The sequence below is a fragment of the Athene cunicularia genome (genome assembly GCF_003259725.1).
Source record: "Athene cunicularia isolate RWA chromosome 8 unlocalized genomic scaffold, athCun1 chr8_part1, whole genome shotgun sequence".
In the NCBI taxonomy this organism is placed as follows: Eukaryota; Metazoa; Chordata; class Aves; order Strigiformes; family Strigidae; genus Athene; species Athene cunicularia.
Window position 1 is genome coordinate 23,347,627 of NW_020799109.1, and position 27,317 is coordinate 23,374,943.

Sequence of the window (27,317 nt, forward strand, 5' to 3'; positions counted from 1 at the left end):
CTGACATTCAAAGGTCATACTACTGCTAGACCTCTGTGTTTAACCCAAATCCTCACACTAGGGTCACTGTCCTGTCTGCCACCAAGTTGTTCCTAGAAGATATGCTTGGTAAAACACGCTCCTGCCCAGCAGGAGCAAGGTCAGCACCAGCACCCTGTCCCAGGCAGGGACACTTGCAGAGCACCTCAGACACCACTATAAAAGTTCAAGCTGCCTGGCACAAACAGACATCACCGTGTGCTAAAACAAATGAAGTCTAGCTAGTTGAGGGGAAACTCTACTGGGACCAGTCAGCCCTAATCAGTAGCTTCTCAGGTAACTGCTCTTTGTAGCTGAGGCTGAGCATGATCGAACCATAACGGGTACCTCATCCTAAAGTCAAAACTTTTAGACTATGTCAGTAGTCTTTGTAATATTTTGAAGTCCATAAGCAGCCTAAACCAAAATAAACAGCAACTTAATTTACCTGCCTGCAAGGAGCTATTTAGTATCAATTCTGCAATTACTGTGCAGGAAAATAGTGAGTTTCTAGTCATGGCGTTGGGAAAACTTCAGCTACCTTTTATGCTAATTAGCAGTAAAGTGTTTAGAAGTATTTGTTAATGGTTAATTATTTAGAAATCTCCTAATGGCTTAAATGTATTTTTGAAAAGTTAGAAATATTTTCTACCTTGTCCAGCTGAAGAGCTGCTGCTTGGAAGGCTTGAATGAAGATCTATTTACAGCTGCCTGCTGATCACAAAATTATGTACAGCTGCTAATGCTTCAGTCCTTTAGATGCCCCTAACACATAATGGTCTTAGTTTTCACAACTTGGGGAAAGTTTCTTTTTTGTTGTATTCATTTTACTGAGATAAGAGATCTTAAAAGAGGATTATCACAGAGATCAAGACATTAAAATATGTAACTAATCCCAATTAAATTAATTGTTTTCATGCTACAATGTACCAAAGGATGTTCATGTAGGGTAGGACCCATTTACACTTAGACTGTTTTTGTAATGTAAGTGTGACTTAACATGCAAATTACATTTAAGATTAGTTAGAAGCAGTTTAAAGCCAAGTTGCTGGTAGAGAAAATGAGAATCTGACTCCAGGCCTCTGAAGCAGTAATCACGTTAAATATTTCAAAATTACATCAGTGACTGCTGTGTCAATAGACAGAGGGGAACTTACCTAAACTCCTCATTTCTCTCCCTCTCCCTTGGTTAGAATTCAGGTCATTTATTTTATCGGCTCATAGCAGCTTAGATTTTTTTTCACTAACTTCCTGTCTAGAATACTGAACTCCACACAGGTTATTTTGGTGTCATCAAATCATTCACCTCTTAAAAGAGAATTGCGTGCTATAAAATTAAAAGAACAATTCAGTTTATTGGGGAAGATATGTCTGAAGCTTTTTATTAGGATTCTCATTTGCAGTGATGTCCTTATGCCAGGGTTTCAATGGCAAGTTGTGCCCCTGACATTACCACTAAGATTTCAGGTGCAGGACAGCACTGTGATTCTGACCCATTTCTCACTATACTCTGCCATTAACTGGAATACTCTCATCTTTCCCAAGAAGTTTTGTGCCCACAGAGATGTAGACTACCTTTCAGCAGTGAGCTAGTGCTGATTTTTAGCACTCACTGCACTATTCTTTTAGGTACCTTAGTGCTACCAGCTCTCATGGTCTTAATGTGTTCACACTAGCTTGTGTTTTGTTAGACCCCTGTCTCCCAGTGCTCTCTGATTGTATTGGCACCTCAGGAAAAGGTGAAAGAAAAGGGGAGACAAAGAAATCAACTGTTAGATACCAAAAGAAATAATATGTCCCACACAATCTGGGTTTTACCCACTGGAAGTCATAAAACATGCCTCCTCCAGCATCCCAGGGACTAGTGAATCAGAGCAGCTTTAGTTTTTAACATGAAGAATCACAACAGACTCAGTGGCTGTTTGTGGAGCAGGAAACCAAAGTCATCCTCAGCAGTGCTTAATGCACCTGTCTGACTACCCAGAAGCATTTTATTTGCTGTTTCAATACCCATGACCTCCCAGTGAAGTTGCTTTTACCAAAGCTGTGACAGAAGCATGTCCGTTATAGGTACGCAGGCAGATTCGTGGTGACAGGTACAGAAGTGACCAGATTTTTCTAGTAAAACTCAGAAAGGTGATATACACAACACTGAGAATTTTATGTGAAATTGGTATTTACATATATTCAAAGGGTCTGGAACCTTACAAATTTCACAATATGTGCATTTTCTCTAAGGAAAAGAAAAGGCCTAAGTTAGCAAATTCTGGCATTTGTGTCTGATATATTAAGTGGAGCTTAAATAATAAAAAATTCGGTGTTTTCTCTATTCTGCTTGAAACTTATTTTTGATTTTCACTGTTTTATTCAAAAGGAAGGCATAGAAATAGCAACCGTGAGCTTGAAATCAGTGCTGTAACAGGGACTTATTATAGACACGTTTTGCAGAGTATTTCCAGTTACAGCTGCATGCTTTGAAGCTGTCAGTGTAACAAGCAGTGTGCTGCTTTTCAAATAACCCTTTTTGTTGTCTTGTAGTTTTTTTCCTAACTTAGAGTCTCAGTGAACTGTTGTCAGTTTTAGCATTCAGCTGTATTAATGGGAAAGAGAGAGAGAAAGGAAATAGTATTTCCCTGCCCAGGTAAGAGGAAGTTGCTAGTGGGGAGGTTGAAGTGACTGCAGAAGTCCTTTTGGTTGTGTTCGGTGGGAGTATGTCAAGGAGCAGAGCAGCTGCCAAGGTGGAAACTCATGTTTGAAACCCATTCCCCACACTGGATGGCACTGAATCACTTCATTTCCCTAAGTCTTTGAGATGGAGACAAGTGTAACTGTAATTATGAGAAAAGAAAAAAAAAAAAAAGTTTATTATGGTAGCAGGGCTTGCTTTGTTTTCAGAGTAGGTGAGGGGAACTCTGATTAATGACAATAACAGCTACACATAAACCCCTATTGAGCAGTGCTTGAGTCATGTGCGTCTTTTTCCCCAGCAGTGCTGACCATCAGTGAAAAGAGGCATGGCTTCTTCCACAACCCATATGTAAGGCAGAGGGATGGATACAGGGCAGCAGTTGCTCTGGAACAAACACAGAATGAACAAGTAGCAAAATATTAATGTACTGTTGAAAGCTGAAATTAGATAGACGTGATTCAGTGCAGCCCACGGGGTCTCATATCTTGGCAACTGCTGCAAGATATCCCCAATCTGCAGACAAAATAGCCTTTGTGCAGAAGCAGAAGATTGTAGTGTGCAAGTTAATGCATCAAAAGGCCAGGAAGAGAATAATTTACTTTCACCTTGCTACAGAGGACAAGCAGCACTAAAAGCTGTGCACTATTGGCAAGCTTTTTTTGTTACTGTTTTTAACTCAACCCCCAGTTCAGAGCTCCAGCCACCTCGGCAGCATTCCAGCTGGAGCTGCTGACACCTCCCACCTAATCAAGTGCCGGATTATCTTGTCCTGATAAATTGGAGCCAGTGTCTTGTGAAAAGTCTTTCCTGAAGTACTTCACTACCCTGTAATAAGATGGCAGATGTCTGAGTCAAGCCCTAGAGATGGCAGAACACTGTTTTTGCAATGGCTTTTGGTGGCGAGTGTAAATGTTTTAGGGCAAGCTGGTGCTAAACTGGGAGCACAGTTAAGCATGATAAATTTCACACTCAGGTGAAAGGAAACTTGAAGGTGTACTGAGTACTGGTTCATACGAAGTACATATTAGCTGCACTCCTGACCTCAAAACATTTGCCCTAAAATTACTTTTGTGAGCAGAGCTCTTGAGGAACACACTTGTTGTAAAAAGAAATTCTCTTCAGCTGCTGCATCTTTCTAGGAAGAGTTGGAGTTGTTACTGAGCTATTAGAGACTTGCTTACTGCTCTCAGCCTTTTGTGACTCGATCACTGGTCCAAGTTGTTCAGGATAAATAAGCTCTTTTCTTTCTCTAAAACATACTAAGAAAAATGTTTATGTGCATGTTCATATATAGCAAGGGTGCTGTATATGTGTGTCTTTGTATGTTTACTTCAACGGGTAAAATGGCCAGGATAAATCTCGTTAAGATAAAGGTATTTCTTCACGAGCATTTGTTTTTTCTTTCTTGGTTTCCCTCCTGGAGAAAAAGCAGAAGTTCTCGTGTGCCAGACAAGAAACATCTTTATGTGTCACAGTCACCTACACCATGCCTCTTGTAACACTGCTTTGCTCTTTTCCAGGGGAATCCCTACATGTGCAATAATGAATGTGATGCGAATACCCAAGAACTGGCTCATCCTCCAGAACTGATGTTCGATCTTGAAGGAAGACATCCCTCCACATTTTGGCAGTCCACGACTTGGAAGGATTATCCAAAGCCCCTTCATGTTAATATTACACTCTCCTGGAACAAAACCATTGAGCTTACAGATAACATAGTTATCACTTTTGAATCTGGCCGTCCAGACCAAATGATCCTGGAGAAGTCACTCGACTATGGACGAACATGGCAGCCCTACCAGTACTATGCCACGGACTGCTTAGATGCTTTCCACATGGATCCAAAATCAGTGAGGGATTTATCACAGCACACAGTCCTAGAAATCATTTGCACAGAGGAATACTCTACTGGGTACATGACAAATAGTAAAATAATCCACTTTGAAATCAAAGATAGATTTGCTTTTTTTGCTGGACCTCGGCTTCATAACATGGCTTCTCTTTATGGCCAGCTTGACACAACCAAGAAGTTAAGAGATTTCTTTACCATCACAGATCTGAGGATAAGACTGCTTAGGCCAGCAACTGGAGAAATATATGTAGATGAGCAGCACCTGGCACGCTACTTTTATGCAATTTCAGACATAAGGGTATATGGAAGGTAAGAGAATATATACCATTAGAAACAGGCATGTGTGTTTGGTTCTAGAAGTTACTCAAAACTGTTTATTTCCCCAAACACAATGACATTTTCCACTGAGACATGTTCTTTGGAAAGCTGGCGTGGCTGAAGTCTATTCCTGGTCATACTAGAAGTTTTAGAGTCAGTGGCGCAAAGTACCAGGTATTTGTTGTCCTAGCCTGGGATCATGAGCCCTAGCTCTACAAGCAGGATAGTATTAACAGTTTCTTATATTGGCTCAGGAATGTACCCTGGCATTAGGACATTTTCTGCTTTTATATAGTTGGAGCCTGATCTGATGGCAGTTAAATAAAAAGAGAGATTCTGTTTTATTGTTTGACTTTATCAGGCCTTTAATGTAATCTGTGATGGATACAGCAGCCCTTGCACAGACCCTTCCCATTAGGTCTGGCTATGAACTGCCTGTGAACAAGGAAGGCAGCAGAGAGTCCAGTCCTTGTACTTTAATTAGCTCTGAAATGCAGTGAAGCTGAAGTAAAACAGGAAAAAACAAGAGTGTTTTAGAGAGACTGATTTGAATATAACAAAGATGATTATTCAGCTAGGTTCAAGACAAATAGTCCCTCTAGAGCAAGCAGTGACTGTTATCAGGTGCCGTAGTTCCAAAAATAATAACTGTGCAGTGACATTTCTGTTGGGAAATTCTCTTCCCAACTCAAACTAGCAATTGACTGATGACCTCAAGCACAAGGGTGATACCCTTTACATGTCTTGGATGCCAATTTGTTCAGAAGAAATAAATGGGACCTTCTCTATTAGCAATTCACTCACCTCTGTAATGTACCTTTTCCTTCTCCATTTCTTCTATAGAGAGTTCAAATCATCCTTTTTTTTTTTTTTAAAAAAAAAAAAAAAAAAAAAAGAAGCTAAGTATCAAAATGAACAGAAAAGCCAATGTATATTGGAAGCCCAGGGCATTTTTTGCAGACACAGGACTGAGTAAAATAAAAAAAAAAAAAGGAGAGAGAGTGATTATATAAAACACTGGTGACTATATTTTTATTACTGCTATAGTGAGTTTGCCATTTTTTACCTCTTTTATACAAGCTTTCATGTTCATAAGCATTTCCATATTGCAAAAATTGATACATAAAATCAAAATAGAATAAAATTACAGTGATGTAATCAATTGAAAAGTATTCTTTAACTTCATATAAAGGAAGAATTGATGCCACATACAGATTTGAATACATAAGCACTTTTGCAGTGCCAACGTATTTTTATATGACATCCAAATACATTTCTTAGGACCATAGATTTAGCATGTAGTTACAATCTTCTGTGTCCACGTCAAATATGTATGCATACATACAGAATCACTAACTGCACATGTGAAATATAAGACAAATGTTGCTGTTTTAACAATTGTAATTCTCATTAGTTACACTGTAAGTTATTTTTCAGAAGTCTCTTGGGAGGGTTAAGTGGATCATAGGCAGCTTAAGATACTGTTTGAAATACTTTGGTAAAATTAACCTCAGTAGATAAAAAATAATACATATATTCTATTTAATGTGTATTCTTTCTCCATTGAGCTCCACATAGGTTAGCTCTACAGAGACATCATATCAAGGCTTAGGATTGGAAGCTCCTTACATTTTAAGGAAAAGCTGCTCCCCATCTGAAAACCCATTTGGAGCTTAGTCTGACTTCAATTAGACTATCAGTACTTTATCAAAGAAAGCATCTGAAGGATTAAAAAAGAGTACATTGCATGCAAATTAGAAACAGAAACCTTCTGAGCACATCTGGGGCATGGGAGTCTTGTGAAAAATTATCTATAGAAATGAAGCCTGACTGTACAGAGAACTTATCTGATGCTGACGCTTGTTGTCCTAATGCTGCAGTAATTGGACACGTGCTTTAAAAGAAATATCTGATGTGTAATAGTATCTCACTAGATTAGATTCATGTGAATTCTTATCACTCGTCTGCTAATGAGAAGAACAGCTCTTTAGGGATTTGGTGGCCTTTCCTCCAATATGTAGTGAGTCCTCCTTGTCAAAGTTTTTATGGGCTTGCTTACTGCTAAGTAGCTGTGGGGCTGCAGTACACAACCCCTGATTATTTAGTTGCACCAAGTGTAACTTGCAATATGTCACCTGGTTTTAGGTATGTTTGGTCTCCTACAGGAAATCTTATGGGTCCCCTCGCCAAGAGCCTCCAAATCAGCATTATAGTCATGTGCCCTGGCATTCCCTGTGCATGGGAACATGATGGAGGTGAGCAAGGGTTACTAGGGGTTTTCTGCTGCTGTTTCTGATTCAGCTGAGCTTTTCAGCCTTTGCACCTTAATTTAGGATGTTAACTGGAAAGTTAGTTACTTTTTTTTTTTTTTTTCTGCAATGTTTCATATTCCGGGCTTCAGACCTAGATATTTATATACATTTAGTAAAACTAGACTAGACTATTCCATGAGGATGAGATACAAAGGGCCATTACCAAGGAGCTTGACATGTGGTAGTTGAGTGATGTTAGCAGACACGTTTTAAAGCTAGTCCTTTAACTGAAAAAAATAACCTTTAGGTTAAATATAGTGAAAAATCACTGAAGCTCATAATAGCACATTTCTAAAGGCAGCATAAAATGTAATTTGTTTCACACTGTATTTTAAGAACCAATGATAGTGAAGAGCATCTATCTTAAAGCCACCATATTTGATATATATAAGATGCTGAAGTGGTTAATACTTCAAAATGAGTTATAGATAGGAGATTTGCTCACTTCATATAGGGTTGGTTTTGTCATTGTTTTGCATTTTGGTGGGAAATAAGCCTGATGTATGTTGCATTAGAGATGTGTACTCTCGATAAATGCCTTACCTCCTCTATTACCACCAGTTTATTCATCTTCAATTTACCACTTCCATTGTGTATTTATTAAGATGATGAAAAAAAGGAAACGTGGCTGTTAGCAATTTCAGCAACCCCATTGTTCTCACATCATTCAAGAAACTTAATAATCCACATGAGCTAATTCTGACTTACCGATGGTCTGGCTTTGCTAAATCAGGGAGATTTTTTTCTAGTGAATAATGGACAACGTAGTGTGCCAGTACCTTAATTAAAGAGAGCCTCTCTTAGTCTTGATCTCATTTTAATTTACAGGGTAATACTACAATAATATCACTAATGGAAGGTACATTAAAGGGCATCAAGTAGCATTAACTGTATTAAATTATGGCACTTGTGTTAATTAACTGCTGAAGCAAGATGGTCCTAACGGCTAGAAAGGTCGACTAATGCATAAATAAAGTCTTCTGGGATGGGAAACTAAGAAAGAGCAGACATTTCCCCCCTTGTCTGGCCTTGCTGCAGCAAATCAGAGGATGCCTTGTGTGGTGACCTCAGGAACGTTTCTCTCACTTCACTGCCTGCAGAGGTGGCCTGAACTGTCTGTGGGCTCTGCATGTCTTCAGTTCCATGTGAAGGACAGTTCTGGCAGTAAGATGTGAGGCACAGCTCCCTTTTTTAACATTTTTTTGTGGTAGAATTTCACTCAAATGTTGATAATAATTCCTTTGAAGTCAAGCAAAAGGTTCCTAGCAAATTTTGGATCAGGCTACTAAAGGTTTAACCATGTTCATTCCAAAGTATTTTATATTTAACTGTTAAATTGTCAGTGATGTGTACATTTATACACTGTAAATTAACTGTAATTCAGGATGCTAGTAAAAAAGCATTACCCCAGTGGGTGATGGAATGACTAGCTGGCTAAAACAAAGGATCTTATTGCTTTGGGGTGATTAGGTTTTGATCTAAGAGCCACCAGTTTCCTTCTGACACCAGAATATCCAGCCTCTGTGCAATGTTATTAAGCCCTTTTGAATTTATTTTTATACGCTTCTCGCCTTGAAGCTTCTGTATTTAAGCCCCAGGGTTTTCTGACCCTGTCTCAGCTACGGTTGCAGTTCCAGCAGCAATAGAAACCTCTAACTCACAGTATGCAAGTGAAAAGTATCCTCAGTTTTAACAGTTTCTTGCTCTCAACATTACACATTATCTCTTCTAAATTTAAATCCATCTCAGCATCTGAATAAATTACTCTGATGGAAATCATATCTGCTACTTAGGGGGTTGGGAGTTTTTTAGTCAGCCTGCCCCTCCTTCCAGATATGACCCTGAACCACTCAGTATTGCTGCAGTGTGCTTGGGGTAGGTGAGTGCCCTTCCACTTAAAAGAGCTGATCTGCCGCCCTGAGTTGGGAGTTCGCACTGCAGCCTGCAGCAGACAGTCACACCGTCAAGACTGGGTTATACCATGTTTCACCTCTGGTTTATTCTGCAGATCCATTCTACAGCTGGATTAATTGGATTAAATCTTTGTTACTCTGGCACACACTTGACAACACTGTAGTAATATCCCACTATAATTTAACCCAAAAGCAGAACTTTGCCCTAGGGAAGTTGTAATGTATAGAAGTGCTTTAGTTGTATTTATAATAGAAAATGTTTTCATTAATGTTCAGCTCAGAACCAGACCATCAATATGAAGATAAATAGGCTTTTAAGGAGACAACTGAATACCATTCTGGTTTCTAGTATTTATTTACCATACTTGAATACTCTTTGTTTTACAAGAACACTTGCATAAGCAGCTTGTTCTCCTTTGAGATTTTCACTAGTATTTGGAGGGAATCTAGCAGTTTCTCCAGTTAAATTATGAACTCATTAGAGAACAGGAAAGAAAAATAAATGTATGTATTTAAGAGCATGTCAATTTATCTTTCACTCCCAAGTGCAATTAGCTTTTTTAATATATCTACTGTAATATGTCACTAAGGAAAATGGTCCTTCGTTTTTTGTAAACAAATCTAGGCTCATCAGGAATTGAAATAATTAAATGGTTACTGTGTTTATTCACACATGAGCAGTTTCCAATGGTTTACTCAGTACAGATGTCCTGGTAGGGTTTTACTCCTTCCCGTGTTCAAATAATACTGGTTTCCACCCTCTGTCCTGGTGAAACAAGTCCTGACCATCAGCTCAGAGTGGTCTCAGTCTTGCAGTGGTTGAAAGGGGAGCAGAGCAGTAGAGGCTGGATGGCTGACTAGGTCTCTAATTCTGCTACACACATTCTAAACTAGTGGGTTTAAATCACCAGGTTTCACTCACCACCTTTGCTCATTAGCATGTGATCATCTTTTCTTGGCCCATTTTGCAAGAGGTCAAGTATTTCCATACTAATCTCCCACAGCTGTCTTTCAAGGAAGCTCAGTATCATGCAGGATCAGAGTGTTTGATGAGAGTCACCAAGCCTTTTTGTAGTATAATTCATTTTGCCATTGAACATTAAAGGAGTGGAGATGAAACTCCTGATGAAAGAAGAGAGAAATTTTCTTTCTGTGTTGCTTTGTATGCTGAAAAGCTATCCAAAGAGCCTTTCTGAATAAATTCAGTGACTCCAATATCTTGCAGAAACTTTCTTTCCTTTAAGGTTTTCATTTCAAAAGAGTTCAATGTAATGCAAACACTGAAATACGCTTAAGGATCTCCTAGATCGCATATACATATGATTCATGGCACAGGGATGTCCTTCAGGTTGAAGTTAAAGCTGGAGTGGTACAACATATTGTCATGTTAAAAGTTTAAAAAATTTAAAGTATTTCACAAGTAACAAGAACTACCAACTTGTAGGTGGGGGTTTTGGTTTTTTTTTTCTTGAACACTCTGATCTCTTCCACGGGCACCAGCATGGTGAGATTGCCTGCCATTTTGTCTATCTTAGTACTTAATTTACATGTGCTTACAAGCTGATTTATCCTGGCTACTCCTCAGTATGTGATGTGCCTCAGAAGGTAGTAGGTTGAACTCAGAATATCCATGTGCTTTCTCATGACACAGGTGATGTTTCTCTCTCTCTGTTAATCTTTTTTTTTTTTTTTTTTTTTATTTAGGGAAATATTTGAAACTAAGAGAGTTAACTTTGCCACCTCTCCTCTTATTTCCCTCTAGTACACTGCCATAGTAAATGCTGTGTATCACTCCCTATACAGTATGAGAAGTATTGAAACAAGAGACCAGACCTGATACTAGTTTCAGATGCCACCCTGTAAATCAGGTGTAATTTCAGTGCAGTTACTGTATTAAACCAGTGAGTTTCAAATATGTTCGCATAGGAGGACTGAGAGAAAACAAGTGATGGAGAGGAAGGGAAGACAGAAGGAAGTAAAGAAAGGAGGGAGGGAGGACAGAAGTAAGGAGACTGTCTCAGCTTCTGTTTAAAAGAAATGAGTAAAAAGCCACACCTGTCAGTCTTTCATCTTATCTCATATTTGTATAATAAGGCTGCTGTAAAGCAGGACAGTTCTGCTACATCCAGTGATGGTGCCACATGGAGACACATATTCAGAAAGCCAGAAAGTGAATTTGTAAAGGTCAGGGTCTAATATTCTCATTACATGGGGCCTGTGAGAACCCTTCCTCTACTTCACTCTAGAGTCCATCTCTGGGATTAATGGGCCTCAGCAGTACTAGTGACCCATGCACAAAGGGAATCATCATGATTCCTACTTGATCACAACAGGCTGTAGGCAAATGAGTCAGCAGCAAAAGTCCTCAGTAAAACACAGCTGAAACGTCTTGTTAATTGGGCTAAACAACAGGATAAATTTTCAACACTGCTGTAATTCTGTTGTCATAGAATATAATCTTGTTCATGAAAAAGTAAGACCTACAGAAAGAAACAGCAATGATGTGAATTTAGCAGGCAGCAGTATGGTCAGGAAAATGGAGACATGGGGTTATGCTGCAGGTAGCATGCCCAAAAGAAAGTCTGACTGCTGACACATTCAGGAAAGCATAGTGTTAGCTGCAGCCCTTTGCTGGAGAACGGGCTGGGTCCTGGTTAGATTCATGGGGCATGGTAGAAATGAAAGGATGCTGAATGGCAAGAGGCGTCCTAATGACATTAGGAGAGAGCAAGAACTGGAAAACTTGATGTACTACCACTACGATATAAGAACACCTTTAATTTTTGCAGCACACCAAGTCCTTGGAGCCTTAGAATCTGTCCATGAACAGCATCAGGTTGCTCACACAACAGTTCATCCAGACTTCTAAGCAGGTAGCAATTAATAAAAAGGAATGATTGGTATGACTTCTATGCTGGAAATGCTGCCATACTCTGGAATAACGTAGCTGTACTTCCCTGATTTTACATTTTTGACATTTCTGGGGTGATGACCACTGTTTTAAAGTAAGTCTAAAACCAAACAAAAACATTTCAGGAAGAGGTTGATAACCCATAGCTTCATACTGTGGGTTAAAGGCTGATCAGGCCTTGGGACATGCTATGGATAATGCAATACGTATGGTACATACACATGCCCATGTCCCAGTGCTGGAAGGCAGTTTTCTAAAATTATGCTCTTTCTTTGAACCCTTGAGTCTATCCTCTGACTTTGATGTTTGTACAAACGTCAGTAGTTGTCTGCTTCTTCCTTGTAAACTCCCTGGAAGACCTTGTGATTCTTTTCATTTTCACTCTTAAATCTATTTTTGTCTTTATGGGAGCTATGCAGAGTGTCTTTCCATTCTGCCATGCAGTATTCCCACTTGCACCCTCTCTAGATATGTGTGGCCGGTAATATGAGCCAGTATCTGATATGTTAAGATTTATAAAGTACTTCGAAATACACTTAAGAATGATTGGTAGAGAAGCACAATGGATTGTTATAATCTGTCCTCCCTGCACCATCACTCATAAAACAGGCATGTAACGGGAGTGCGGGTACAACTGTTAATGATAGCAGTGCTGTCCCGATGCCAGAGGAACATGGTGGTTCACATTTAACTGCCATCAGTATTTCTGTTATGCTGCGTATTAAACCTATTAAGAACCCAAAAGATAAAATTTGATTACAATAAGGATATGTACATTGAGATATGTGTCTTCACACTCAACTAATTAGTTGCCATCGACTGTTTTCACTTTGTTAGGTGACATGTGGTATATAAATCATTACAATATGTTAAATGCAAATGGCTGGTAATAGGGTAACCATCTGTTCCCTGTTGGAAAGTTAGCAGAGGAATATAGTAAGCTGTACTTCTAATAACGATGCTAAACTCACATCCCTGAAATACCAAATATCTAAAAACAGCTGCCTCCACTAATGCCAACATTACTAATATGTCTCTTACCCTTTTCATTTTCAGAAGTAAACCACATATTGTAAGAGGTAATTTTGTTCTTCAGCATGAACTTGACTTCAAGGCTAGAGTCTGTACAGCAATGTGAACCACCGTATCTCAGAGCCTGATCTTTTTCTTAGATTGTGTTCAGTACTTTTGAACAGCCAATAAATAATCAGACTGCCCACTCTTCAGGACATCTTTTCTTCCACAAATATAATTAAACGTTCTTCCTCCCCTAACCCCTGCTGCCAGGCCCTTTTCCAGGGATGACATTATTTTGTAAGTGATAGATAGTTGGCACATTGCTGTCTGGTAACATATTACACTAGAGACCATCAAAGGGTACCTTCCATCTAATAACCTACCATGCCCTATGAGCATTAAAGATCACTACTGCAGAGAGGGATCAATTATTTTGCCACAGACATGTATTATCAGGGGCTGTCACATACCTTCATAATGAGTGTTTCTGGATGCCCAAGCGACAAAGTAATGCATTGGAAAATTAGTAGTGGGACAAGCATGAAGGACGGCCTGCCAAAGTTGAGGCTCTGCCTTCAAGCTAGAGCAGCTCCTTCTCTCCATACCCATTCAGTCATCTGCTGGTCAGGGTCACTATCACAGTGCTGATGTGCTGGCTCCCCCATCGGTAATATATTGCATTATTGCCTATCAGAGAGATTAATATGTTCCTGTACTGAATTCCCAAGACATGGCTCTCAGCATTAAAGAAGTTGAGGAATTAATTCAGCTCCCACTGTCTGAATGGAAAAGAAGTTTGTGAATTCATCAAAGTCAGATTCTAGTGCTGCCATGGCTCTCTTAAGCCACATTTGGGAGGGAGGGGTTGGTGTTTGTTTGGGGAGTTACATCTGGCATGGTGGTGTCTGATTTAAGATTGTGCTTCCAGGGAAGCACCTGCAGGGGAAGAGGCTGCAGGAGACCTCATTAGCCTGGCGGTTTCTCAGCCCCTGGATGAATTACTGAATAAGATGCTTGCTCTACAGGGTCTCAGAAACCTGCAGCTTTGTGTAGGTGTGCTGTCCTGCAAAGCTTTCCAAGTTTAAAAAAATGTTACAGGGAGACATTGTGCTAACACATTTTCCTTTGTTGCCTTGCAAGAAAAGAAGCACTGGCTGAAGGCTGCACACATTTGATGACTCCATTTTGATTCACAGTGAACACTTGCCTGTTTCAAAATGGGGTGTCTGCACTTTAAAGTTTTCTGAAGCATTCATAGACAGAGTTGGTGTGATGAGCAGCACTTTATAATACCTCAAAGGCATGGTGCCAGAGATGGGAATTTGATAAGCTGGGGTCCTGAATTGGATTCCAGCAATGGTCACAAGTTTTAGGAAGCTCTCATTTGAAATTGCAAGCAGGGGAAAAACAGGATTCTTTCTCTTTAATTGCATTAGTTTTATTGAACTGAAGCATTGCTTCAGTTCCCAGAACACTTTATATATATTTTAATGCAAGTTACCAGAGACAGAACAGTTGCAGGATTGTTTATTGCTTCTGACTTTTATATTTGGTAAAACTGATTTTACTCATTTTCCCATTTAACTTTCTTGTGCATTAAGAATCTTTAGACTTTGAGATGGTGTTTATCAAAGTCATGATAAACATATTAATTTTAACTTCTTTGACTTGGTGATGCTTTTGTAGTGCTTTTGTTTAGGCCTGTTCAGAAAAGCCAGGCCAAGCCACGTGAGCATGAACTGGAGTCCAGGAACCTCTGGTAGCCTTTTGTGCATGAGAGGGAACATGAAATTCATTCCCTCAGTAGCTCACCCTTTAGGTTTTATTTGATGTATGCTGATAGCATTCACTGCAACACAAATGTCCTGGCCATTGGATGCTTCCCACCTATTATTCTGGGGACAGAGGGAAGGTTATTTGAGAGATTTGGGGTTTTTTAGCCTGACTTACCTTGGCTCTATTTTTAGAGCCTCATCACATTTTAACTGGCTCTACATCTTCTCACTGTATTTATTGAACTATGGGCTGCTCTTCCCTTACTTAGAGCTAGGGGTGTGGATTTTGCCATGTAAGCACAACCAGGAATTGACTGGGGGGATTACAAAAAATTACCATTCCTGCCCCCCAGTTAGAACACAGCAGGTCTTGTGAACTTCTGCACCACCAAGGGAGCAGAGCTGGCAGGAACAGGGTGCAGCAATGGCAGTTGGGACAGGGGACAGAGCTGCAGTGTAAGAAGGTGTCTGTTTTGTCAGTGACCCACTTTGGGAAATCCTCCTTCCCTCCTCCCACACCATGCATACCTCCAGCTGCTCATTTCTCAATGTCTTTGCTTCTCTTACGGTGATCATCACTCCTCCAGTTGTATCACATGGGGAGTCACAGACCATGTGCCTCAAAGAAGGAATGGAAACCTTCAGCAGGAACATCTCAATTTACAGTGAAAAAGTAAACCTATTATTCTTTGTCAATGCAGAAAATTGCTTATCATTTAACAAGCTTCATTAAAGATTATGCTTATGGAACCATGCCTTCCTTCCTTTGAATGCCCCTGAAATAATTCTTCCAGCAGGACAGCAGAACAGCAAGGAGCCAGTTACATTTTTAATCACTTGTGTCTCATAGGAATTACAGTCTGCCGGCAAGGGCAGCTCTTTCCCCTCTGCAACACAGGAGAATTAGAAGATGGGAAGCTGTGGTTCCAGAATGGTGTCTTACAGTTATTAATGAGCTAAAGATCAAACAATCTGAGTGTCATTAACTACTAATATTCTACTACTGAAAATGTTTAAACCAATCCACAATCTAGATCTTGGGGAAAAAAAGGGTTTCATCCCCCTTTTCCATTTGTTTTGTTCCTGAATGCTGAATGGGAAGTGGAGAAACAGTTGGATGAAAGAAATAGGGAAAAGTAAAATAACATTTAATTTGTCTGCTACTGTACATATCTCAAAATAAATTTTCATCAGTGTCGAATCCTTACACACCCAAACCAGTTTGCATCATTTGATGAGTTAGTCACTCTAGAAGTAACCTTCAACGTGGTGATTGTTTCTGAGATTCGTCCTTTCAGGTGGATGATGGCAGCAGTTCTGTGTACAAATATCTCGTATTTTAGACCTGATGTCTTAAAATATACATCTGGACTTTTGTTTTTTACAGATAATGAGACACTATATTGAGAGATCGTACTCTGAAATCTCTCTTCACTCTGATGGCTACTTTTGGACACTAATGCAGACTTTGTATTTTGTAGTCTATATGTTTGGTTTGTTTGTCTGTTAATGCTTCATAAAATATACATGGTTTAAATAGGGGAGAAGTAGGAGAGCAATTACCACCAGAATGACAAAGGGGTTTTTGTCTTGATTCCAAAAGCAGGTGAAGGATATACTTCTAACACAGTTCATTGGTTTCCTGACTGTACGGTCATACCCAGGTTTTGATGAAGAAATGCACAATTAGTGTGTGCCTGACATTCAGCCTGACATTCAGTGAATTGTGGAGAGGAGATACATATGCTCTGTCTAAAGACTTCATATGAAGAGCATCATATTACATTTTTAGAGGTATTTGGCATTTATAATGAAACCTCCTGAAAAAGTCAGGGATTTTGTAAATTTTGTCTGTTTTATTATACCAGGACTTTTGAGAAATCTCTTGCACATATTAGGACCACCAAAAAAAGTGCTTACTCGCAGAGAAAAGTTTCTGCAATTTAAAATGGGCTGAGGATAGAGGCCTTTTGGAGTCTTGTGCAAATATTGCGGCAATGCAAACACAATTAATAGAACATAAAGTCCAGTCTCAATGCCCTGTATACAGGAGCTTCCCCCAAATTCCTAACACATGAAATGTGTACTTTTTTATATCCTCATAAGCTTAGCATGTTTTAGAAGAAACCAGGTTTAAAAATTCAGCTGCTATAACTACATTAAGCAAACAAAAAAGGAAAGAATTGCCATGAGGCATAGGTGAGATTTTATCCTAGAAGACTTGTAGGCAGCAGCCCAGGGCACTTGCCAGTAACAGACAGAGAGGTGGCTGTTTTGTGACAGGTGCTACTGGAGTTCCCAGTCTGCAGTGCATGCATCTCAAGAGAAGCCTGTTATAGACTTCGACTTTTTTTCCTTATTTTATCAAGTTCTTAATCTTAAGAGGTAGGTCAGCTTCTGAAAACCCAGATATAATCATGAAGGGGTAAAACTGAGACAAAACACAGGAGTGATTTGCATAGAACAAAATGGAATAAAAATGTTGTATTCTGAAAGCTATATTATTTCTGGACAGATGCCAGAAGTTTGTTCCCTTTGTGATAAGATTATATGGCCACTAAGTCATTTGGTTTAGTCAATTTGCTGTGCATTATGATAAATCTGTATATAGCACAAAATCCACCAAGTTCTGCCCTTTTCCTCTCCTGAGGTTTTCTGCCCAACATGAAAGCAGAGAACAGTTTTAATAAGATCTGGGACCGCTTCTTCCTGTGTAATGCTCCCCTCCTGGCTTGTGTAGTTAACAGGAGGAGGTGCTGAGCAGGCATAAGAACAGATGAGGAAAGATGATGAGCAGTAATGGTGGGGGGACAGTAGGTCATGGCTGCTGCGGGCACCATCCTAAATCCCAGTCTCCTTCCTCCTCCTCCTCTGCAACTCTCCAGTGAGAGAAAGCATATCAGATACAAACACTAACTCCTTCATCCCCAGAAGTATTACTTACAAAAATTTTTCCTAATAAAGCATCTATTGTCCTTTCCTTTTTGTTTTTCATTTGTATAATTCAGGAGGTTTCTGATAATTGTGTGCAAGTTCATTAAGGATAAAGCTGTGTCATGCCAAAGCTTTTGTTAAGATCTTCTCAGGGCACATTGTCTTTTTCTGCTCATCAGGTCTTCAGGACAAATCCCTCTTCTTTTCAATGGATGGCAACTCTCATGTCAGTGTGCAAACAAAAACCAATTAATTTTGAACAGCAGTCTTCTTAAGTCCATGCCCAGAAGAAAACAGTGCAAGGAAGCTGTTGTTCACCATCTGACTGTCCATGCCTCAGACAGGATCCTGTCCAATCTTGCTAGACCTGTTCTTTGTAATACGCTGCTGCTTGAAAAATGGGTGCTGATAGACATCCTTGTATTAATTACTTTTTTTTCCCTCAACTCTAGGTTCTTTCTTTATCTGCATCTGTTAGTTCTCTAGTACTGTTCATAGAGCTATGTATTATATTTATTTTATATATATATATATATATATATATATGCATACATTTTACTGCCAGATTAGCTCAGACATTCTTTGCGAACACAATTTGCCGCTGAAGTTTGAGGCTGAGGAACATGCTTGACATTTCAGAGAAAACAGAAAAATTTGTATAGGATTATAAGAGCTACATTATGCAAGATGGAATTGCAAAGGTTTGTTCTTCAGTATAAACATATACTGATTGTTTTTGTCAGCAGTATTTCACAATTTGCTTTCCCCTATGACAGCCTTACATTATTCATAACTAGCAATCTATTCCTTAAATTTTCAGTTATACAAGTTTCCTGGTGGGGGTCGCAGAATATGAAGAAAAGTATTGATTTGAAAGATTTGAAATATAAATGAAGTTGTTTAGTTCTGGTACATGGAATATTATAGTCACTGATCTAATTCGACCTCCCAGCATGTCTGTTTTCATAGACAAACAAAAACATGTTCCCGACCCCTCAGTGTACGGTACAGCTCCGCTCTAGCCTCTGTCTGAACATTCTTTGATTTACCCAGTATTTGTTAAAAACAAACATGAATAATAAATGTTTCAGTACACTTGAAGGCCAAAAGCAATCACTCTTTTATTCTAGTCTGACATTAGGTCAGAATATTAAGACTTTGCTTTCAAACTACCTGTCCTTTGTCACTTAAACTTCTGGAATAACATCAAAGCAGTATCATCAACCCCATTTCACAGAGAAAGACATACACAAAGTCTCTTGTCACATGTGACATGAGTTTGAGGCTAGGACAGGTACTAAACCCAGTGAGAGACCTGTTTTGGCACTGGGGGAAAGCCAGTCAGTATTGGTGGTACTGCAGTGGGCAGGCGTACATTCATGTCCGTACGTGTCTCCTGCTCACTGCTCCAAGACCAATGCGGGAAGCCAGATCTCTCCTTTTCCCCATCTGAGGTCTAAGAGCTCATATCCAGCTGCATCTGATAAGTGAACAGGACTGCCTAGCTCTGGCCACCCACCTCTGAGAAGATCAGGTCATCCATTAGGAGTCATATCCACAGACCATCTGTTAATATACTACATTCATATTTTTCTTTGGTGAAAAGTCAGTAAATTTGATCCATTATATCATCTATCTCAAGCTTTCTGATGCTAAAGAGCATTTGTAATTTTCCCATCTTTGTATAATTCTACAGACTTTAATAAAACATAACAAAATGTTTGCAGAATCTAGCCACTTTAGTGACTTCAAGATAACAATAAGTAGTATCTATAATTAAACAGTAGTCGTATGGTATTTTGGCTTTCTCTATGTGAAATAAGCACCTGGAATACAGTAAGTGAAAGAAGAATTGTTTTGCCAAATTAAAAATAAAAGATACAGTTAGAACTTTATTTCCTAAACCAGTTAAAATTAGTCACAGCAAATAATTTCACTGTGCTGTGTTCTTATACCAACACAGGGCTAGAGGTAAGATGACCCAATAGCTCTTTTTCAGTATCTAAGTTAGCTGTAGGATGCTAAGTTACTTTTGGCATACTTCAAACACTACGCACAGACACAGACGACTCACTCTTCATCTAGGTTTCTTCAGGAGGAGAAAGGATTAGTATTTTTGAAGTATAAATTATTCACAGAAGAAACCTCTGTCAAGGGTGGCTAAAATTGTTTTCAGAATTCAACACACATTAATAAATACTTTTGACTAATTTTTTGAAAACTCAAAAAAGCCATGATTTTTCCTTTGGAAATATTTTTGCTCAAAAAATTGTCCAAAATATTTTTAAAAGGGGATTTAAAACCTGAAAATAAAACTATTCTTTTATTTGACACAAATTATTTTTCCCCCCCAGTTTTTTTTTCAGTTCAGTCAGTGAACTGAAAAATCAATTATTTGCATGGCTCTACTGGCAAATAATTCTTATCATAATAATTCCAGAGGGAATTATTCTGTGACAAGGAGCTTATATTGTATGGAATTTAAAAGTTTAAAAATTGAGGCTAGCGTGATAAACAATGAGAAATGTTCTGTTCGGTTTTCTCCCTTTTCTCTTTCAAATTATGACCTCCAATCAAGATGAAAAACTGAAAGAGGAAAAGGAAAAAGAGAAACAAAATATCTATATATTTTTAAGTAGATTTGAAGTGTCTGGTAATATTTTGGTAATAAAAAGCTGCCAGTTCCCAGTTATTTTAGATGGAGCCACGAGGCCTAAGCATTTTGAAAATCAACCCTAATGAAATACAAGATAACACAAGAACAAAAGCACTTTTGAAATATTTAGTCAGATTTGTTTGCTCTGAACAGTTCGTTATGCACCCTTGACTTTGATAGTTTAATCATGAGTACCTCGAAACACACTCCAGAAAATATTATAGCTGCTTTGTGCCTTATAATTATCCTTAAAGTTCAGCAATATGATTTTTCAGAAAAGGGATCAATTAACCTGCCCGTGTAGTAAGTGCAGTCTTCTCCTTTGCCTTTATGAGAAACGTCAAAGGGAGGTGCCAGCAGGATCCGGCAGAGAACAAGGGCTGTGACACCGGTGCTCAGGCATGCAGCAACCTGCCCGTCCTTCTCTCTTTCTGGTAGCGATGGCAGCACTGCAAAGGGCGAGGGATGATTCAAAGTCCTTAAGCTCAGGTAACACCTAGAAGTAATAGCAGCGATAACCAGCAGAACAGCAAAACACTGAGAGGGAACAGCAGGACACAGCTTACCTGTGTATAAAGGCGCCCTTCAGAGTGGTTGCAGAGATGATTCTTGGGCAGTGGCTTCTGTGCAGACCAGGAGCAAGGTATAAGCCTGGAAAGAGGAATATTAAACTAGTTCTCAGAATCACGTGTTAGTTTGGGGCTAGGCCGTGTAGTTACAATTCAAAAATATTTTACATATTTGTCATTTTAAAATATCTACCAAGAGGACAGGCCACTAAAGCGTATGCTAAAAGTTTTCATGTCTGGGATTTCAGGATTCTCAAAAGAGAACAACCTGGATTATATTTCTGCTACGCCCTCGCTTATCCTGGTGGTTTTCCTAAATGTCCAGCCACTGTCTAGACTTATCACAGTGGTACTGAAAATTAAAGTGTGCTTTTATCAGCAGTTCTTTACTGTTCCCCACACATCTATAAAACAAGACAGATAAGAGAACGAAAATCTGATTTTTGAAGTACATGTCTTTTTTAAGCACTTAAATCCTGGGCTTTTCAGGGACCGTTAGGTGTTGTGTGTAACTATATTTATTAACAGAACTTAAGTGGAATAAGAACGCAGCCTTTGCTCTTTGTGTGTGCTCTATTGCTGGTTGCGTGTATTGGTGATATGCCTAGAGCTAAAGGTGGCCAAAATACACTGAAAAATAAAATCAAGAATATGTTCAATAGTCCTTTTCTCGTTGGAGAAAAGTCTGACTTCTTTGCTGGCCATTTTTAAAGAGGGATAAGTGGGGTGTCCTGGTCCACTGCCTGCAGCTTTCCTGGCTGTCTCCCACCCCTTGGTGTGACCCCGCTTCCCTGGCCCATGCTGCACGGCTGCTGTCCCGGCAGGAGCCTGCCCAGCCGGGTGTGTCACTGTGAGCTGGGTTGAACCAGCTGCTCTGACAGGATTAGACAACATCTGTAAACGATTCTGCTCTGCATTTACTTTTCTCTGAATTCTGACTCATTTTCTTCTTGGAAACAGATCTTTCCCTGGCCTCTGTGTTTGTTTGGAAGGGAGGTGGAAGTCTCCTCAGGGCTTTGTGTTATTTGTAAAATCCTCTCACCTACAGACATAACGAAAGGGCTTAAAAGCAGAGCTGGTCACATAAAATGCCTCTCGGAGAATGAGCAGGGGAGAGGGTTCCTCACTGAATCCTCGTACCAGGACCCGCAGAAAGCCCTCTCCTGTTACTGACTGCAGTAGAAACAGGACCAAGCTATCACTTCCATTAAAACTATCAGAGACATCTCAGGTTTTCAAGTGAAACCTGGTGTCCAAGAGTAGGCGGGAGGGGGGTGCTGTTCTGCACCCCCTGTGGGCCTGCATGCGGGAAGCCAGCCCTAACAGCTGGGGCCTGGCACAGGGACGCCCAGCGAGGGCGGCGGCGGCATGTGTGTGTCTGCACCGAGTTAGGGCTGACATCCACTGCTCCTCCCAGCAGCACTGCTCAGGCTACCACAAGGAATATTTTCTCTCCCTTGGAAGCAACCCCGTTACAGCCCATACCCCACTTTCCGTATAGACCATCCCTGCAGCAGTGACTATTAGGGGCACATTCGAGCCTTTAAATGAGTCCATAGGAGGTCTTTCAAAGGGAAATGCTGTGAAATCTTGTGAAAAGAGCAGCAGATGTACTGCTTCACAGAACTGGTTTCCCTGGTGTTGAATTTTGTGCACACCATGGATATTTTTATGCTGCTTTTCTATATTATGGTCCTCAAAAAGTTATTGAAATCAGTATGAAATTAACCTTGCTTGTTTCTCATGTAGCAGAAATGCTGCTCCCCTGACAATGGCTCATGAAAATACTTTATTCCCTACTGTGACACAATAGGTGCTATGCCAGTTCTTTCTCTAAGCTTAAAGATATTTCTGCTTCAGCCAGGTCTGTCCAGCATTAATCATGGGCACGAATTTGTAACAGCTCACTTGGGGTATCACTGCATACGAAAATAAAATTTTTCCCATTTCAGAGAGTTAAGTAACATTTTTGAATGGTATTGTAAGCATGTCCACTTGGATGGTAATTTAATGACCACAATTTCAGACCTCCCACACAACAAATTGTTCCTTTTCAGTGTTGTGCTTGGAAAAAGAATTCAGGGTACCAGCTGGCAGCTGATACTGTGAAATAGTACTTACAAATAAAGACAGGAAGTTTGGTGTAATCACTAGCATCTTAGAGCAGCTTTCTTGGGATTGCTGCTGAGCAGATGTAAGACTGGTATTAATTAAATTAAACCCAGAAAAATAGGTCTCTCAATAAACTTAAAAGTGGTGATGCACATTAACCCAATGCCAGGAATTTCAAATCTAATGTTCAGATTTGTATGAGGAGAAAATAGAAGAAACTGACTCCTACAGATTTTTTAACTTTCGTTTTTAAATTTGTAAGCTATAGAAATTTGCAGTGATATATTGCTGCACCTTTCATCTGAGGTTTGTGTATCATGTTCTTAACAGTCTAGCAGGTTGTGGTACCAACTCTTACAACTGCTGTGATAGAGTGGTTAAATTTTGCCTGGCGCTATTATAGTGATTAAAATAGAAGGTGTGTCTAGGGTGTCTGTTGGTGTTTATTGACTTGATACTGACTTACTGCCCAGTGGATGGATGACAAAGTAAGGCTGGCTAAGCAGGATGTTGGGACAGCAGGAAAAAAATTTAAAATAATGAAAAATTTGCTTCCTTAATATCCTGATGTCAATGCACAGTATTCAAATCTCAGCCAGCATGCTCCTTAACTTTTTTGCGCCATCAGACAGATAATGACAAGGTACTGCCAAGCAGATTGCATTATTCCAGCTGGTGGAGAGAGTGCTGCATTCTTGTCGCCATAGCCCTTCTGTTTCTGATGCATAACAGTATGGACAGCTGAGGATATTCAGGTTTTTACCATCTCCTAGTTTTTCTTGATATTTAGAACAAAACGATTAAAACACGTGTAATATCATAACTCACAACACCTAAGCTGTGCAGTACCTCTGCAACAGATGTACTTCCCACTCTACCATCCTATCCCATCTATGTATCAAGACATTGATTTCTGTATGAAGTAGAGCGACTTGGTAGGTGAAACCAGAGATTCCAGTGAGAAAGAAGGAAATTTTCAAGTGGGAAAGAAGGAAAAGGAAAAACTAATTGTAATACTGATGAACTTAGAGTTTACATCCACTGCTTTTTCTCCATTCTTCAGTGGTAGTCTGGGAACCTACCGAAATAATCACTAGTGTTAAATGATCAGTTCGTAGCACTGGAGGAAACTGTCATTATTGATCTTCATCTTATTAAGAAAATTTGTGTCCTCTCTGGGAGAGACATGACTGCCATGGGCCCTGTTCAGCATCCTTCATGTAGATAAGAAAAGCTTGCTATTTCTGAGGTTAAAGATTAGAGCAAAATAGATGCATGGACATAATGTAAAATAACAAGCCTTTTACCTTCTCAGCAGACCTGTCCCTAAAATCACATCACACCTGGGCTCCTTATCATCCACTTACACCCAGTTTCCATGCCGTGCTTGTTCAAGGTCTTGGGACTGCCATTCAAAGTGATAAAAAGGTTATCTGCCATTATCTAAAAATACAGCCAGTGAGCTTAGAATAATATGAATGAAAGCTGGAAACAAATTAGGCCACATTTCAAACAGTGTGAACTACCATAAATTCATTGATTCTACTGGAGCCAGATGGATTTACATCAGCTAAGAATCTGGCAAACTGTGTTCACGGGTGAAATTATTTGCAGAACATGCTGCTGGCAAACTCTAGCAGATTTTATAGCCACTCTCTTTATTGACACATTTCCATGAAAACTAATATCTCTGAAGAACAGGCAAAAATGAATATTTGGGAAGGGGATAGAAGTTAGTTCTCTACAGCAGCTAACAGCAGCTATATTTTCAGACAGATTTATTTCAGCTTTATCACTTAGAGAATGTGAAATGAAGATTAGAAAAAGCATTTAGCCATTCCACTTGTCTAGATGTATCTATGTATTTAATACTAAGTTTAGGTATTTTTTTATGTGGTAAACTGAAATAACTTGGACTCAGAATTCGATGTTCTGTTCTACTAGGCATAAGCATCATTGGATTATTTTTAGACTTTGGACCTAAGAGACTGAAGTAAGTCTGAATCTTTTCATATCTGTTGGTTTATAACTTTTTTTTTTTTATCTAGCCAAGAAATCAGAAGAGTTTCAAATGCTTAAAAATACTGAGGTGTTTGTAAGAGGTTTAATAGGTTACTGCCTCCTCCTTTCTATGTTTGAGTTCTAAGTGTTGCTGATCTAGCCTATAAACATTTTCAGTTGCCTCTGTTTGTTTGGAAGGATGTCATCTAGTAATGAGAAACATTTACAGTTTATTTGGCAAGGTAAGGTTGCTTGTGGTCCTCTGACTAGAAAGGGGCAGGGGAGAAGGAGTGGCAAAGCTAAAAGGACCTGCTCCACTAAAGTCTGGCTTCAGAAGGAAGACAGTATGCATCTATCCAAGAATGTACTAATCAAATAGAGGTTGAGATATAAATAGAACAGTAGTGATAGTCTTGTTTATATTGACCAGCATTTATCTTGATAGTAGTTCCTATTTAAATAATCAGAATACTTAGAAATGTTTACTAGTGTGTGAACACAATAAATCTTATAAACATGTCAATATTTAAATTTAGCATCAGTGTGCTCTCAGTATTGGGCTGGCTTAGGGCAATTCCATGCCCTGCACACTTTCTGTGAGTCTTGGAAAGTCTTAACTCTTGTGGGAAAGGGAATTATGTTGCCCTTTTGGACTTTGGGTTTTTTTTTTTAGTATCAAGGTCTCCAAACTGCTGGGAAGTAGGCCACTGAGAAAGCAAAGTAAACATGCTCTCTGTGCCCGAGTTTTGCTGTTCCCCACTAAATATATTATATTCAGCTGAGGGAGAATAAGAAGCTATTTTGCCCAATTTTCCATACTGCCTATGGGAATCTAATTCAATTTCCTCCCAAATTTAGCAGTGAAAACTAAACGGTAAAGAATAAAGTTGAAGAGGCTTCTGTAAATCTCTGGATTCTAAGGTACTAAGGTGCAGCAGGATTACTGAGCGCAGGTTAAACTTCTTTTCTAGCCACAAAGCTACTTACAGATTTAAGAAGCTTAAAAACCTGATCCTTGCTTTGCAAATGAAGGAATAATATATCTACCTATACAACATTATATTTGTTATTATTGAATTTTTTTATCCTTTATTATTGATGTAGCCCCATTCCACAAAGGAAGTTCTTTTTTTTGGTGGGAGATTATGATGTATTAGATAAATTCAGGCAAAGAGACAAAGGCTGGTGACCAAATGCATTATCAGAAATAAACAAATGAAAGAAAGGGCTCACATTTCATTACTCTCACTACAGTGGCTACATTTTATTAGCAGACAAGAGGGATTTTATCCATAACTCCCAGAATAAGATGTAGTACCTTTTTTGGACTTGGATTCCGTACAGCAACATGGACCTGAGACATTCATATGGCTCAAAAAATACTTAATAAAAACCAGAATTGACTTTTGTGCTTCACGTGATTTGGAACATTTATTCAGCAGACCTAGTAGCAGCCAGCAACCCATGCCATTTTCTGATTGCCAACTGTCCTTAGGCTTTTTTGATCCTTTTAGTTCAGAACTTCTTCAGATGGGTAGTCCCTGCAGTGAGCACTGGTAGCCTAGATTGCAGTAATTATCTTGTTACCTCTTTTATGTGTGTGTTCTGTCTATTCCATCCTCACAGAAATAAATTGGCCAGCAATCATTTTATTTCTTCACAATGGTATGCTTTATACTTGTTTTCATACTCACAAAATCTGCTTCAATAGTCAAGCTGAGTAGACATCTATTAAGCTTTGGAAATTAGGATAAGGACCAGCATACTTTGGTTTCTTGACACGACGTGGAAAATCCTGTGATATAATGAATAGTAGTATTCAGAAGACATGATGTTTCTGATGCCATAAGCCTCTATGAAAAGATGTTCCACTTGTTAAAGAGATTTAAAGGAAAAACAGCCTAAGTATTTTCATGATGTTTACCTTGTACACTCAATGGTGCAAGAGTTTTGTCACTTTCCGGTACAGACAGTTTCTGAGTTGTGACAAATTTGTCTCATGAAGTGTCAAAAAAAATTAAAAGTAAAAAATATGTAAAACCTGAAAATTGAATGATTCAGATGCAAGGATGGTTTCATCCCAAAGATTTCATGATATATTTTAAAGCTGCTTATTAGCTTTCCCAACCTTCATCTCTTCCCCCTTCATTGCTGAGGTATCACTTGAAATGTATTTGCAATGTGGAATTTTCATCTTTGTCTACATTATTTTAGCAAGCTAAATCTCACTGGTGAAACTG

General features: G+C 39.2%; 1 protein-coding gene across 12 annotated transcripts in view; it reads left to right on the forward strand.

The window, feature by feature from the left end:
- NTNG1 (netrin G1) overlaps positions 1-27,317 on the forward strand; it is a 167,508-nt gene that overhangs the window by 76,554 nt on the left and 63,637 nt on the right. For all 12 annotated transcript variants that reach the window (XM_026854162.1, XM_026854160.1, XM_026854157.1 and 9 more), the window contains exon 3: positions 4,228-4,868. In XM_026854162.1, the coding sequence (XP_026709963.1) occupies positions 4,228-4,868 (641 nt within the window). The remainder of the gene's footprint in view (positions 1-4,227; positions 4,869-27,317) is intronic.